General features: G+C 40.2%; 2 protein-coding genes across 2 annotated transcripts; both read right to left on the bottom strand.

Moving 5' to 3' along the window:
- Nucleotides 1-1027: 1027 nt before the first annotated feature.
- Nucleotides 1028-2908, bottom strand: ATP5ME (ATP synthase membrane subunit e). The gene is made up of 4 exons (XM_031609374.2): nucleotides 2749-2908; nucleotides 2577-2631; nucleotides 2251-2349; nucleotides 1028-1151 (listed from the first exon to the last, which is right to left on the bottom strand). The coding sequence occupies exons 1-4, from the start codon at nucleotides 2782-2784 to the stop codon at nucleotides 1126-1128; spliced, it is 216 nt and encodes a 71-aa protein (XP_031465234.1). The 5' UTR covers nucleotides 2785-2908; the 3' UTR covers nucleotides 1028-1125.
- A 371-nt stretch (nucleotides 2909-3279) lies between these two features.
- On the bottom strand, nucleotides 3280-16491 carry TMEM175 (transmembrane protein 175). The gene is made up of 10 exons (XM_031609373.2): nucleotides 16167-16491; nucleotides 15745-15783; nucleotides 14977-15074; nucleotides 12726-12777; nucleotides 12019-12054; nucleotides 10830-10913; nucleotides 10131-10295; nucleotides 8224-8302; nucleotides 6260-6401; nucleotides 3280-5706 (listed from the first exon to the last, which is right to left on the bottom strand). The coding sequence occupies exons 1-10, from the start codon at nucleotides 16311-16313 to the stop codon at nucleotides 5043-5045; spliced, it is 1506 nt and encodes a 501-aa protein (XP_031465233.1). The 5' UTR covers nucleotides 16314-16491; the 3' UTR covers nucleotides 3280-5042.
- Nucleotides 16492-16499: the final 8 nt, after the last annotated feature.

The following is a 16499-nucleotide window of genomic DNA, read 5'->3' as shown; positions in this document are numbered from 1 at the left end:
TTGCTTCCCACTTAAGATACTGGCCAGTTAGACAAGACTGAAACCTGGCATGGCTCCCCCTCAGCAGCCCAAGAGAGATTTTTCATTTTGAATCAGCTCTCAGCACCAGTGGGAGACAAGGAGAGGAGTCTTGTTTATCAGGATCTCATGGCGGGAGCTAATGTGGACAGGTCATAGTTGTTTTTGAAGCAGAGGGTGGAAATTAATACCCCCGTGAGACTGGAAGTAGGACATGTGGGGGGGTGGTTCTTGGAAAGGAGCTGAAGGACAGAGATAAATCTGCTTAGGAAAGCAGAAAGCATAGCTCTGTCTTCAGCCACTTCACATGGATCTGGAAGACGTGCTCACTGTTCCCCAAGCTGGCCAGGTTCTGACTCCATCTAAAGCTGGGAAACACTGTTCTCCTTTCAGTAAGGCAAGAGGAACAGTTCCACCTCCACTCAGCTTTTGAAAAGAAATGCTACTAAATTAGTGGTTAAAGGCTAATAGCTTTTAAACTTCAGTCACATAAGTACAGTCAGCCCCATTTTACAGATAAACTACAATCAGATTGCAATTTGTTCTTAGTTTCAGGGAGCATCTGACCATCTGTGAAATTCTGAAAGACAACTGTTTAAAAACAAGCTATTAAGTCAACACTAATTCCTCATGTTACAGAACAGCTTGACAAATCAAGGTCAAATTTGACTGTAACTGTCAAAAGCAAGAGCAGTTCCATTTTCCACTGTGGTAATAAAGCTGAAAAAAGATCACAGCAACTCTACTTAAGCTGGTTAAAACAAAGGTACAGGCCACCAGTGCAATACTAGCCTTCCCCATGGACTCCTATGTGTTTTAAAATCTATGAATTTCCTGATCACAACATTCACTGAGTGTAACTAGTGTTGAGACTATTTCTGTTGATAGAGGAATACACAGATTGTTTCATCAGCAGCTGTGATGGTCAGTTTCCGACTAGTGCAATCTTTGACACTGTGTAAATATTTGTTGTTGCTCTGTGCAATTTAGTCAAAAATACCAACTGAAGTGTTGTTAAGTACTTTATTGGTAGAGTAACATGCAGAGACCATCAACCACTACACCATTCAGAGCCTAGCCATCTAAAATTAAGATCCAGTCCTTTGTTCATTTCAAAATGGAATCTTCAGATGCTAGAAGGGAAGAAAAACAAACATAGTTAGGACTACCCATAACTTCCATGCACTGCTAAAACATGCAAAACATTCATGGAATCAAAGATTAGCTTTAAATATGCCATTTCTTTCTAGCTGGTTTTTGCAATTTCTGCTTCTGCTAACTCAACTGAAGTGTATTTCATTGCTGTAGGGTAAAAGCAAGCAAAAAGCAAAAGCCTTGCTCACTGGTTAAGTAAAAACTTTCTGAAATGGTAATTCACATAAGCCCCGAAAGTCATCAGCACAGATGCTTCCATTTATCCATCTTGGAAGAACAATCCTCAACTTCTGGACTGCACTGATTCAGGTTCTAAGAACTGCTTTTCTTACCAGAGAACTGTACCATGCCACTACTGAGAAAGCTAACAGCCAACCTATGTAATACTTAAATAAACATCCTAAAGAAATAATCACAGAACTCACTTCTAAATGAACTACCAATCCTCCAGGACAGCCTTTGTCCCCCAAAATGCAAAATTCTTCAACTAAATAAAGAAATACCCCAAAGACTTACATACAAAGTTCAATGGAAGCTACATATTCAAGACACAAAATAGCTTTATCTCCAATAAAGAAAACCATTCAACAACTTGAATATTTGATTGTATGTATGTGTAATTCACTCAGGTTTGTTTTTTCACAGGGTTTTGTTCAACATTAGTCTTTTCTCAAGACAACCCAAATGTCAGTATTTCCCAGAGAAACACTATGAAGCTACACCAAAACCAGTGAGGGTTATTGGCCAGTTCTGTTCAAGTTTTTTCTCACTTTAAGTCTACTTAACTCACAGCTATTCTGTACATATTAGAAAGGCACGGGGGACTAAAGAAATAATCCTAAGGATAAAAGAAAGCATGCTGCTGCAGCAGTGCTATATGGTGGGAATGAGAAAAGCAGCAGTCCTGACGTGAGAGGCACCACCAAGTGAAGCTGACCTCTACAGCTACGCTAGTGATGGCACTGCCAAGCGGGCTGTGGACAGAAGCAGTGATCTAGGACGTCTGGCTTTGGTCATCAGCTGCCTCGGGGTGAATTGTACCCTAATGAAGTCGAGCAGTCGGACCCAAGAGCCCACCTTCTGCCAGTTCCTTTGCAATCCGTTCCAGCTCCTCGCGCTTCTTCTTCTCCTCCGCCTCTATCCTTCTCTCCTCCTCAGCAATAGGCTTTAGGTAGTCTGTCATTGACACGCACGGTTAAGAACACCGCTGCCGAGGCTCGGGGCAGCTGTGCGGCTCAAGCTCACCGACAAGCGGAAAGAAAAGCCAAGCCAAGCGGGAAAGGGCGGCGGGGCCGCTCGCGGGAGGCCTTCCCCCGGGGCGGGAGGGAAATGGCGGCCGCCTCAAGGTGCCCTTGGGAGGGCGGGGAGGAGCGGGCCGCGGGGCCAAGGGCCGCCGCACTCACCGTATCGCTTCTTGCCGTAGATCATCCCCACGAGCAGCGCCGAGTACCGGGTGAACTGCGGGGACAAGAGACAAGGGCGCGCCCTGCGCTCAGCCGCCGCTGCCGCCATACCCGGCCCGGCCCGGCCCGCAGAAGCGCGGAGCGGAGCGGGATGGCGGCAGGGCGGCCTCACCTTGATGAGGGGCGAGACCTGCACCGGCGGGATCATCCTGGCGGCGGAACTGGCGGCAGAAAGCGGGGCCGCGGCGGAAGGAAGCGGGAAGAAGGCCGGTCCTCAGCGGCCGTGCCCGCCCTCCTGCCCGCCCCCGCTGTCTGACGTGCTTAACAATGGACGTCGGCTCGCTGACGGCGCCTTGAGTCTAATGAGCCCTTCCCGAATTTGGCGCGGCAAGTTCAGCTTTTCAGAAGTGAACAACTACAAGAACGCGTAGATGATATAATAAAAGGGGCAAAGCGTCCTCCAGTTGTATAGGTTACAAGATTGTCCCCCCTCTGCTCTGCCCTCACGAGACTGCATCTACAGCGCCGCGTCCGGAGCCGGAGTCCTCAGCACAAGGATGTGGAGCTGTCGGAGCGGCCAGACGACGCCACGAAGATGCTCAGAGGGCTGGAGCATCGCCCCTGTGAAGAAAGGTTGAGGGAGCCAGCCTTGTTCAGCCTGGTAAAAAAGAAGGCTCCGGGGAGACTTCACTGTGACCTTCCAGTACTTAAGAAGGACGGAAACCACCTTCTGCGTGGTCTGATAGTTATATGACAAAAAGGAATGGTTTTGAACTAAAAGAGAGGAGACTTAGGCTGAATGTTAGGCAGAAAATAGATTTGATTCAAATGCCATCTGCAGAGCAGAAGTAAAGGGTTGTAAGTTTTGCTATTTTCTTCAACGAGTGAAATTTATTACCAGTACACATATTCACTGCCTATGTGCCAATTGAACCATAGAAACAAAACTGTATAGAACCAAAGTGCTTTTATTAGTCATCAGAAAAAAAAAAAAAACCCAAAACAGTAATACATTACACATCACAGAATCCTACTGCAAGTCATTTAGCCTCAACCAGGTATAAAACTCCTGCGTATCTGAAGGTATATCTTACAGTAAGCATATAATACCAAGGCGCTTCAAACCAAAAGCAAAAAAATGCTTTCAGAGTAATCTCAACTGAAAGTAGGTACCTAAATTTGTTTTCACTAATATTTATTCCAAGCATTATTTACTGCAGGACTTTGTTGCTTTTTTTCTATATATATTTTTTTTATTATTCCTTTTAAAGAGAAACACCAAAATCCACCAATGCTTTTAAACATGGCATTAAGGTTATCAGGCACTAAGTTCAAAGTACGAACTAATGCCTCTACCAGAAAGAAATGTAAAGCCTTCCAGAGGGTAGCCAGAGCCTTGATGAATTTACCTGCTCTACAGCTATCCACAGGAAAAACCTTGAACATCAGCACATAAACTTTAAAAATACCAACGTCCAGTGGACTAGAACTTCTACCAGTTAGTTTCTTATGAGTTTCACTATTGCTTATCCAGCCTCTTGTGGAAGACCAACTCAATTCATTTTTCCACTGGAGAATTCTTCTACATGCCAAGAAAGTCTCACATTCTATCAGAATATAGTTACATGAACAAAAAGAGGTTCCTTTCTATGGCATGAGAGCAGACACTGAAAGCCTGAGAAATTCAAACTGTTCATTTCAGATGTTGAGCTGCTTGAGAACTGAAGACAAATTTACTGAGTCTCACAACTCTTCAAATTTCTTCCCTAGGAGACATCAAAACTAGTTCAAACCTTGCATGTGTAGCCATGAATCCTCATATTTTAAATACATCATTTAAAAAAAAAATGTAACTGAACTTTTGTTCAGGCAGCCTGGGGGACTGCATACACAACTGAATTCTCAACTCTCAAGAGAAGTTCAAAACTGTTCAAAAGGAGCTTTCAAAATGATCACTGGCTATTGAGAAGCGATGCTGCTGACTTTAGAATAAAGGGGTGAGAGCAGAGACCAGCAATCTGTATACACAAATATCCTATTATGATACACCATCCAGAAAACCAGAGCTGTCCATCACATCTGCCAAGCCTAGCAGCATAACCAGCTTCTATACTTGTGTTTTGTTTCCATACTGACTACTGCACATCAGAGAAAGATGCCCAGTGAAATGCCCTATGTACACCTTCACTGACTATCACTGCAGTTATACTTCAAGCAGCATTTTTTTTCCCCAAAAGGTAATTTTCAGGGTAGGGGAACATGCTTTCTGTTTTCCCCACTTACTTTTTCCTCCCTTGCCCCCCTTATTAGAAAGGCTTTTAGGCATGACCAGCTAAAATTAAAATACGCTCCAGTTATGGCCAACACAAGCTTTAATTTAGGTCAATATACAGATCACACATCAAGACAACATGAATTAGAAGAACTGAAATTAATGATTTAACTTCACATGCACTGCATGGAAATTTATGAGTGTGTTTCAGTAGGAGACAAACATGCCTCCTCTTCTTCTAACAACACAACCTTCCGCCTGGAAAGAGACATCACAGACTTTATGACAGTTAAAGAAATCCTAACAAAAATGCGCAAGGCAAGAAAAGCAAATGGGATTACAATCTGCATCAGATGGAAAATTTCTGTGCTAAATTCACTTAACAAGCATGTTAGAAAGAAAGCTCCAAGGCTCACACAAGGGTAGAGAGCCAGCTTGGCAAACATGAAGGCATGCTCCTTGCCACCATATCTAGCAAAAGGATGCAATGTTTCCCTTTCATGGAGGAGGGCTGTAGTCCATATTGCAAACTGAAAAATGCTGGCAAAGAAAGTAATTACACAGCTGACCTGAATAGCTTCTATCTCATTGTGTGACTTCTCTGCAAATTCACTGGTCAGCTGGTAAGCCAGCGGAAGACCACCAATGAAAGCCAATGAAAGTATATTAAGCAGTCCCATTAATCGTGTAGCTTTTGTTACATACAGGAAAAGTGAGTGATGGACAAACCACAAGAGACCAATTGTCACAAAAGAACCAAAGTAGGCAAGATAGTTTGGTCCATATTCACTTAAAGCTTCAAGAAGGCTTCCATGAAACTTCTCCCCAACTTCTCTTGGATCAGGAACATTGTCTTCACTGTGGAAAGAAAACTCACTTTACTTTCATGCACATTTCATAAAACACACCTGGACCAAAAATGTTCTATGTTGTTTTACTCTGAGCAGGTAAAGAAGAATAGGTATCCATTCTGTAGTTCTCAAATTTTTAACTCAGCATGGGCATTTCAAATAAAAGTTCTGCAAATAAATTAGATCTGAAAGGAAATCTGAATTCCTGGCATTCCTTCAGATTAGTGTAATAAAGTTGCCACAGGAACAAAACAGCTTTTCCTGACAAAAGTCTTTTTATCTGAAAACACAATGAAGTATAAAGGAAGCTTTGTTCTTCAAGAGTCCCCAGCATACATTACATAGACTGATGATCACTAGGGCTATAATGTAGGAGGTGTAAATACCTTTCGTTTGCACTCTTCTTGCAACCTTCTGGAAAATTACATTAAGGTCACTGCTACAGATTTTAAAAGTGAGTGTCAATGTTTAGCTGCTTTATTTCTTCAAATACTGCAGGTATATACAAATTGATATTACAGTTAACAATACAGGTTGTGAGAGTCAGCACAAAGCCTTACCATATATCCAAAATGAGTAAGGTTGCTACAATAGCATAGACTCCATCACTGAATGCTTCTACCCGTTCCTTACTCAGAGGCTCACTGAGGTAAAAACTAAAGGTTTCTAAGCTATAGCTTGCTTCCTCTTCCTCTCTGGGACCTGGAAAAAAAATCTGGATGTTTTTATACTAAAGACAGACAAAAATCAGAAGTTACAAAACCAGGTAGTTAAGGGAAAAAAATATATATATATGAATCAACATAAGAACAGCAAAGCTACCATAATTTCCCCACCTACTGTCTTTGACCACACCTGACAAAATCTTTCTGTAGAAAGAAGGGTGCTGCTCACGCACCCAAGTCAGTCATTCCACCTTTTTTCATAGAATCATATTTTTCTGCAGTTGTGACTTTCCCTGAACTGGACAAGTGCTTCAGGGGCAGAAAAGTCAATTTTTTCTCCTTCGTGGTCAAAAAACTTTGTTCAGATGCTGTGCTATATACCCCAGAATAATCTAACAGCAGTAGGTCCTCAAAGACATTGTGGAGAACTATGCTGTATTGGAAGAAAAGACTAAGTGAGAATGGAAGCCACACTGGGACATCACACCATCTGCTTTAAAATAAATCCAGTCTTTGCCCAAAAGACGTGGCTCTGTATGTTTGACTGGGCTTTGAATTGCCCAGTTAGCCAATCTGCACCACCTCACAAGTATACATTCAATGAAGAAAAGGCCTGAGGCTTCCAGAGAGAGAAACTGAATTAAAAAAGCAAGTGTAAACACATGAATCAATAGAGCAGTACATTATGTTAGCCATCTGACAAGAGTGAGAAAACACAGCCATGGCCTGACTGTGGACAGATGTGTCCCTGTTGCAGAAGGCAATATTTGTGTACAATTATTCTCTGGCTCTGAGCATATGTCTTTAGGTGTTTCAGAGCTTTTCTGCCTGCCTAATACTGCTGCTGCATGGTGAGGTCAAAGTAAGTTGCCATTTGCAGTGAAAACAGATGGACTTGTTCAGGGCTAAACAAGAGCAGTGGAGAGACAGAGGTGTTACTCTACTAAGTCTAGTAGGCAGTTCTGATTCCAAAGATGTGAATATTTTTCTGGTTAATTTTGCCTTCAAAGGGGAAATATTACTTTCAAAAACTGTGTAGGTTGCATGATACTACCTTCTCCTTTATTGTGGCACTGGCAATGTCTTTTCTCAATGGAGTTTCAGTAGAGCTTTATCTGGCTTTATACGGTTATGCAATTGTTAGTGTTGACACAAGGGGGCAGAAAGAACCCAAGCAAAACTATGAGGTAAGGCAGTATGCTTTTAGGCTGACTTTAGATATGTGAATTTACACTTTTAGACCACTTAGCACTTTTATTAATAAGGCATAACAAACAGTTAATTACTCTAGCAGTGTTTCATATATGTGCTTATTACTAAGGGACATGCTATTACTGGGGAAATACTTATGGTAGGTGCATGGTTGGACTGGATGATCTTGGAAGCTTTTTCCAATCTTGGTGATTCTATGATTCCAGAATCTCAGATGTGCTGTTGGATGCCAGAGAACATGGCACCATAGAGTACTGCTGAAAAGAAAGTCATGCAGGCACAGAGATTGCTTCCTATATTTTTCTGTCCTCATACTCTCCTTTAAGGAAAGAAAAGGGATAGACAGCCTGCAGTTATCACTCTGTATTTGTATGTGTATAATATTCAGAACAAACCAAGAGAGGTTTCACTTTCAGAAATGATGCTGTAACATATATATGCTATACAAATCCAGTAGGAAACATTAAGTAAGCAGGCAGCTGAGGAGAAAATGGAAATACAGCTAAATAAAATTCCCACATCCCCCAAATCACTATATTCCAAGACTGAGATTGAAAGAATTGAAATGACATCATTCCATGATGTTTGGATAACAATTTGACAACCTAGTACATGAATATCTGAATACACTCCCTGTAAATACTCACCTACAATCTTGGTTTTACACCATGTTATGAATCGACTGAGATGTGGAAAAACAATTACAAGCCCAAGAAGTAAGTAAGACTATGGAAAAGAAAATGAAGACAATTTAAATTTAGCAATCAAAACATAAATTTCTCCCCAAATTTAATATGAAACCATTATTCACAATTCTTAGTTATAATTTTCCCATGGAGAAAAAGAAAATTGTGATTTTATGATGGGAAAATTACTTTAAAATTACTTAATTTTTTGTTGCACATCCTGAACATTAACACTTTTTGATAACTAATTTAATAAAAACAGCAAACCAAGCTAAAACAGGAAGTTAGAGAACCACCACATGTTCCTAATGATACCTGGCATTTGCTATTTAACCTGCAATACCACATTTCCCAATTAAATCTCTTATGTACTGTACTGGCAAAGGTGTTTGGATAACCGTGTAATAATGAGGTCAGGGAATGCCTACTGCTTTACAAGTAGAAAAAATAATAAAACCAAGCCTGCAATTACTTTCTTTTTGTCAACTTTTATATTTCTAGCAGGCTGCTCAGAAAGCTGCACTAAAAAAAGGGTGATGGTGACAGAGAAGTATAAGGGTTTCTTAAGTTAGGACACAGAAACAGCTGTGAGAGACACTCCCAAGGACAGAGTGCTTTGCAAATTTTGACTACTTCTCTACAAAGATTTTGTGAAAATGCTCAAATCTCTTCTGGTTCCTTTGTATCTCTGATGAAGGCTGTACCTATGTTAAGCATTTCCGTGAGGTGTCATTATTATAAAAATACCCCCACCTCCCTGAAATTCGAATACATCTCAGCAAGTTCCCCCCAGAAAGAGCATGATTTAAGTGTCCATCTCCTGAACTTCGTTTTGAAGTATGTAACCATTATGCTGACTCACTGTGCCAACTGACTGTTGGGGGAACTTGCATAAGCTGCATCAGCCTGCAGACAACTTCTGTCCAAAAGACAGTCAAAAGTTTATTCACAGATTCTGCACAAGTCTAAGTTGTTCTCATTAATATTTCACTGTTGTTAACATTAAAACAAACAAACAAACAAACAAAAACTATACTTGTGAAGAAGAGTGGAAAATAACAGTGAAGTCCCAGATGAGAGAAGTATTTTCAGTTACAGTTAGGCATTTTCACACTTGGATTGTTACTTTTGTGAAAAAGGACTAGTTACAGATCCAATTCTTGCCAAATTTGGGGACTATGACAGTGTATTTAAAAACTCAGTTAAATCCATCTATTCCTAAAGAACAAGGCAGAGCAAAGGAAACTCTGAGTATATTAAAAACTAGATTCCAGTTCCAAGCAGAAATCTTGAGAAAAATAAGAGCTATGAATATGTAGAAGTAACTCCACCATTTAATAAAGATGGTAGAGAAAAAGGCTATGTAAGAGCAAGACTTAGCCAAAAGCACCTGTTTTGAGATGCAATTAGGCTGGTTGGTCTGCTTACTCTATTTGCTCCTACACCTTGCAAATACAACAATTATATTCACCTCTTTTCAGTTTGTACAATATGAAGCTCACTTCCCGTAGCCTTTCACATCATATAACTTACTTATGATAGGAAAGATGCTAACTTACTTTTCAGAAGCAGATTTTCTAAAATGTAATTAAGGAAACCATTAAAAACACCTAGGCTGAATAAAGTAAACACTGTAGCAAAAAACTCCTCCAAAACCTATACAAACTCAGTCTAGGGATTGGTCTCTGTGAACTGAACGCACTCAACACAGAGTACAGACCATAATTACATCACCACAGAATTGGCAACTGAGAAAATCTGCATATTTAACATACAGATCATTATTTTAACACAGTTTTAACAATAACCATAAATACAACTAATATAAGCTGATTCATCAATGTAATCTGATAAGTGGGAGAACTTACCAATGGAATAAAGAAAAAAGAAAAGATGGCTGCTAAAAAGCATAAAACTGGTCCTCTTAGGATAATCTTTAGGATGTGACGTTTATAGAAGTTCTGATTTTCAGACACCTGTATCTGCTGATTCAATAAGTGTGGGTGATAGAATCCATACACTACTATTACTGCCTGCAAGAAAAATGTCATAATTGCAAATTACTGAAAATAATTCATACAAGCATACACATCATTTCAATTTCAAAACTGTAAATCAACAAATTCCAGAACACATTCAACCATATTCTTCAAAATAAGACACAGAAGGCAACTAGTGACTACCCCAGGAGAAAACAGAGCCATTTTCAAGTACTTAAAACAGTGGCAGAAAGCCTATGTCCCCTTGGCCACTGCTGTCTGGCTCAGTGAAAACCACAGCAGGAATGGTGAACTGCTATTTCACCAATTTTAAAACTTTTGAAGAGTGAGGAAAGAATTCCAAACATTGAGATCAAAAGATATGTTGCAAAAGGGAGCTGCAGAGGACAGTATAATGCAAACATTCATGCCATCAACGGGTACTATAACCCACAAAACTTGGAAAACTACTGCTTACAAACAAAAAAAGGTACTTGTCAGTTTATATCCATAGCTAACAAACCAAACTTTAATTTCCATTCAAAAAAATATAGTCTCTAAAAGAGAAAATGTAATTAGATAACTCACCTGTATAAGGCCAATGACAACAGCACAGACACTGAAAAGGAAAATTCCAAAAGGTACCCCTGGAAATGAGGCCATTAAGGAAAACTAGAAGACAAAGCAACCAGATCAAACACACTGTTAGGTAGCAATTAGAAATAAAGTATTCTTCATTTGATACTGAAACTTAAAAACATAAGTAACGCTTTACTTTTCAGTGCAGCTCCACTATATGCAGTTTCTAGCCACAAATACATGCAAGCATCCCAGCTGAAGGTGTCTGAAGAGATGGCTTTGCTCTCAGGTTCATTCTGTAAATCTTAACCTCACTGATGCTATGTCTTCCCAGTAACTACAGACTACTTTGCAGCTGAGCATCAAGTTTAACACCATTTCAGTAGGTGTATGTCTGTAACTGAACAGTCTTGATATTAGTATACTTTGTTGAATCTTTTTTATTCCTCTAACTCCATGGCTGCATGCCTTATTTATTTCTGTAGCTCCATTATGTGAAAAACAAAAGAAGAAAAAAAAAGGAAAAACCAATAAACAAACCCATAGGAATTGGTATTAGATAACAGTGCCAACCTTATAAAAACTATTTCAGCTTCAAAGCAAAGAAAAAAGTATATACGCTTGGTGACAAAGGCCCTTTTACTGACCACAGTCTTATTCTTTGTAGAGTAATAATAACAGAGATTTATCCACAAAGAAATGGCCTGTCATTTAATCTGTTCTAAACATACAATAGAAATCAACAATTTAAGCAACTGTTTTGTTTTGCTAATTGTGGTGTTCAGTTGCAATTATTCTTGCTAGGTTATCTGACCAAAATTGCAGAGCAGTATGAAACACAGCTTTAGTTTCCTTACAAAATGCAAAATTCTCTCTATTCAACTTTGACATCTCTCAATACATCCACTTCTTTTAAAGAAAATGCGTCAAACTGTGCCTTTTTATGATTATACTTTTTGTTTCACAAAATATCCATCTTCTGCTCAGTCTGCTGTAGTTGCAGATAATAACATAATATTGTGAATTTTCAAAAATTAAGGATTAATAAATTAATTATAGAATTAACTATTACAATGGATTCTGGGTTTACACTACAGTAATTCTATCTTGGTTTTCTGTATACTTTGGTAACGTCATTCCAAATAGGAAAAAAAACCCACTAATTTAAATACATGTCAAATTTTGGAAAGGTACTTACTGTGTACGGCAAGAAAGTTATGATCATCATACAAGCCTTAAAAAAAGAAAAAAAAAACATACTGAAAATCTAGGTAAACTACAAGCAAACAATCACATAATTCAAAACAGAGTATGCAACACAAGCTCTAGCTAAAACAAGAATATGTACCCCAGAGTAGCATTCCATTACATCTATCAGTAACCAAAGTATTGCAGTATGGCTCATATAAACACACTCTCAAATAAGTGAGGAATTCTTATAAGATTTAGGAAAGAGAAGTCAAAACAGTGCTTTAGAGACCATCTCAGCAGTAAGACCATATAATACTGTTTTATATACACTCCACAATGAATTTCAATAAGAGAAATGGCTGAAGTCACAACTGAAACTCAAACTCACAGCTCTGATTTTTGCTACAAATGACACAGAATTACATAAAGGACATACATGAGCAGTACTGACCACAAGGGTCAAAATCTGTCTAGGTACCTCTTTGGGAACTCCAGCTGAACTGAAGTGCAGAGGTTCTTTTAGCTTACAGTAAAACACATGCAAAATACAAGCAAGTTAGCTTTCTCTCAAGCTTTGCCTAACAAATTCTATTTTTCTCCTGCCTTTGAACTCTGGCAGAGTTAATTAGAAGCTTTCTGTTTCATAGATGCATACTAAGAAAAAAGTGACATATATTTGATAGTTAATCACCAAGCATGCCTGGTAATACTCACCAGATTTAGAAGAGCAAGGACATCATCTATAAGCTCTATCACCTGGAACAACCTGGCAAGGCAAGATACTATGAACAGGACAGATCCAAAAATCTGCACTGAAACACAGCATACAATTTATATATGCAATATAGAGAAATCTGACTTCCCCTTCTCCAGAATGTATGCAAGTAATTCAAATGCTACCAAAACTCACTAAATCAAGTATGGAAGTCACTTGCTAGAAAAATCTGAAAAGCTAGATACAAACAGTCAAGTTCAATTGCAGAGCAATTCACTTCTGTTTAAAAGACATGTGGCATAAGACATACCAACTTGGGTTTTTTTGCATGTTTATTTCAGTTCTACCCCTCCATTGCACCTGATATTTTAGTTCTAACCTTCCACCTCACTTGTACCTTTAATGCAAGGTAAAATTAACTGCTATCTAAAGCCAATTCTGTTGTCAAAGAGCAATAAAGATGGCAGCTCTGATCCATCTAGTCACATACCAAAATCCTAACAAGGCATAGGGCTACAAATGGGTGTCACACTTTAGCAAAATCAAAGATGTTGGGGTTCATGCACAAGTAACATATCAAGTCCATTTGATACTCAGATACCCAAACAAATACAAAGTCATCAGGTTGACTTTTCACTTTTCAGGTGCTAAACTATGTTGTGACAGAATCTGAGCAATAGGACTGCAAGATCCAGACTTCAGAGACCATCCAAAGTCTCTGAACTCAGCCTCATATGCCATTGTGAAGAGCTATTTTTGTCATTTTCTCTGAATCTCACTTGTAGAACAGAGTTAAGTTCATGCTGTTAGAGCCTGATTATCTGCAGAACTTCAAGGCTTAAAACTATTTCTCCCAAAGATACAGCACAGTTGTTGCACAAAGCAAATCAACTCTTCTTCCAAACTGCCACACATCTTAATGAAGTTCCTGATGCACATAAGCATTACTAAGAATCAACAGCACGCACCACCCTCCACAAAAAGAAAAACAAATTTCTTAAAAACTATCCTTCAACATTTATTTATGCAGGCAAGAAGTACAATGTAACAAAAAGCGCTGATATGACCAGTTTCAGGAATTGAATTACAGGCTGCATCTCTATGAGAATGGGATCAATCCACTTCCTGAAGAGAAGGAATGTAGCAGAATTCAAACAAACACTGCCCTGATTCCAGTAAGCTGCAGAGCTTCCTTAAGCAGAAAGAAAGATGCAGTTACCTTGATTTTTAGCTTGACTGAGAGGAGCTTAGCAACACTATAGCTAGGGGTAACATTTATTCAGGTCATGAGTCTTTTAAAATTATACTATCTACTCACAGCTTTCTAGCTGACTTAAAGCACTTAATTATGCTTTTCATTTTCCTTAATCATGTAGATAAACCTTTAAAAAGGTTTATCTCTTTATTCAAAAGGAATTATAGCAAACAAAGACCAATGGCAACATTCTATCTCACCTTAGCACTGCAAGCATACAGAAAGGATTAATATATATATGTTTGAAGAAAAAACTATGTTGCATTGGGTTATAATTGCTTTCCATTTAATTACTATATATATTTGGGAGTGTTACTGGGGGGAAAGAAATGGCAAATCAGAACTGCCTACAAATAGCCGAGCTATAAAGAAAGCAAAGAGGTAATTTTTAGTGACTTTACTAGAACAGAATCCATATTGTTTTTAATGGATTTGGAAACTGGACCAGCTGACCTTGCTCTTAAAACCCCTTAGAACAGCATGGCAGAGAAGAAAAAACTTGCTTGCTGCTCCACTTCCAGTGAATGCTTATAAATTAATTTATCTCTACATATTCATTTGACTACTAAGATATAGTGTAGTGGCAGCATACATAGCACTGCAAAATGCTGCACCTGCAACATCACATCTGATTTTGTGAGAAGCACCCCTAGGACAGAGAAAGGCAAATTTTAAGCCGGCTATACTGAGTTCTTCTATTTCTGTACTTCACAACTTACGAACTCTCAATTTTTCAGCATAATTTTAATTCCACTGAAACTATTAAGTGAAATAAAGAGTAATTCTAATTTTAAAGATACATAATGCTTGATTTTTTTTTCTCATATCACAGTTTCCATTGTGGAGAAATATATTTATTCATGGCTTTGGGTAGAATTTTTGTACTAAGAAAATCCAGAAATGTAACAGCAACATAGAAATGTTAACTCCCAACTTTTTAAACAAGAACTTTTCTTTAATTTTGCAATGGAGTTCACATTTTTCTGTCTTCCTACCTTACATGCGCTGCCCATGCCACTGTGACTATTAAGAAGGTCATCAAGTACACCGCAATTTTTGTTAGAAGAAGCTGCTGAACGCTTTCACCTAGTTTCTGAAACAAAATAAGAAGTTACACCCAGATAGAAATGAAAGATTAAAAAAAGTTACTCATGCAGCACACTTGCTATGACCATGGACCATAGCTGAGTCTCCCAAATTAAATTAGACAAAATGCTCAATATTGAGTCTGGCTGTTTTTAAGAGCAGAAACACATACTGTGATTAGAGAGAATGTGAGTTTTTTCAAATGATTAATTTACACTGCCCAACACTCATGCTTCATTCAGATTTATTTTCTGTACTTCTTTTTCCTTCCACCTTTATTCTGATTAGTTATGATTAGCCTGATTTTAAAACCCATATTCAGTTTATGCTATACTAAGTGGCTTCTCTAACTGATGATGTATTACAGACAAAATGCAATGATGTTTTCTGGCAGATGCTTCAGTGATATAGGTCATTCATTTTCATACAAAGTAACAGCATAAAATCTATGGTCTGCATATTCTATACAGCTTACTAAGACTTTATATCATTACTTTTGTAACCTATGCAGGCCTTCAGTATCTAAGTTCTTCACCTCAACCTATACAGCTCCTCTTTGAGGTTTAATACTAGTGGTTTGGGAGTTCAGGTCTTGAATGGAAGAGGGGCGTTGCATTAGGGTGCAAAATGCATTTCCAAAGACGCGAGAGACGACCAAAAAACGGCAAATTAGGTACCTGATCGGGATGTATTTTTGTGTGAGCCACAGGCAAAATCTGAAATAACAAAGTTCTATTAGTACAAGTTAGAACGCTATAAAAACCTAACGAACTTCAGGAGGGAGCAAATACTCGGGGCTTGTACAACGACTCATACTGGGTCACGTAGCGGCTCATTAAAGCAATGCTACCCCCGAACTTGTTCGCGGAACCCGCTCGCGAGCGCCTGGGGCCGCCCGACGGCGGTGACCCTTCCGGGGAGAAGGGCGGGGGAGGGGAGCGTGAACACAGCTCGGCACCCGAGCACGGCGCTGGGTTCGGCGGTACGGCAGGGCAGCGGCTCCGGGGGAAGCGGGGCGCGGCCCCCGTCCCTCCCCGGCCAGCCTCCGCCCGTCGGAGCGGGCCGTGGCCCCGCGCAGGTCCCCGCGGCCGGCGCTCACCATCACCGTGGCGATGATGGACAGCAGCGCGTCGCTGTAGGCCAGCAGCCGGTGCGACGTCTGCGTGCTGCTCCCCAGCTCCAGCTCCAGCTCCGTCTTCCTGGCCCCGCCGCCGGGGCCCGGCGTGGCGGCCCGCGGAGCCGACATGGGCCCGGTGCGGTGCGCCCCGCCCCGCCGGCACCTCCCCCGGCACGGCGGCCGCGGGGCGGGGGCGACTGCGGAGCGGGCCGAGGGCCGCTAGCCTCGCTGCAGCGGTTGCGAGGAGGAAAACGCCGCCCGGAGCTCGGCGGCGCCGAGGCTTCCGTCCGCGGCCCTGCCCCGCAGCACGCGGTA

Source organism: Phasianus colchicus, chromosome Z (genome assembly GCF_987193195.1).
Source record: "Phasianus colchicus chromosome Z, bPhaCol1.hap1.1, whole genome shotgun sequence".
Lineage (NCBI taxonomy): Eukaryota > Metazoa > Chordata > Aves > Galliformes > Phasianidae > Phasianus > Phasianus colchicus.
The sequence above is the reverse complement of the archived record's forward strand: the minus strand, read 5'-3'. Positions and strand labels throughout refer to the sequence as shown.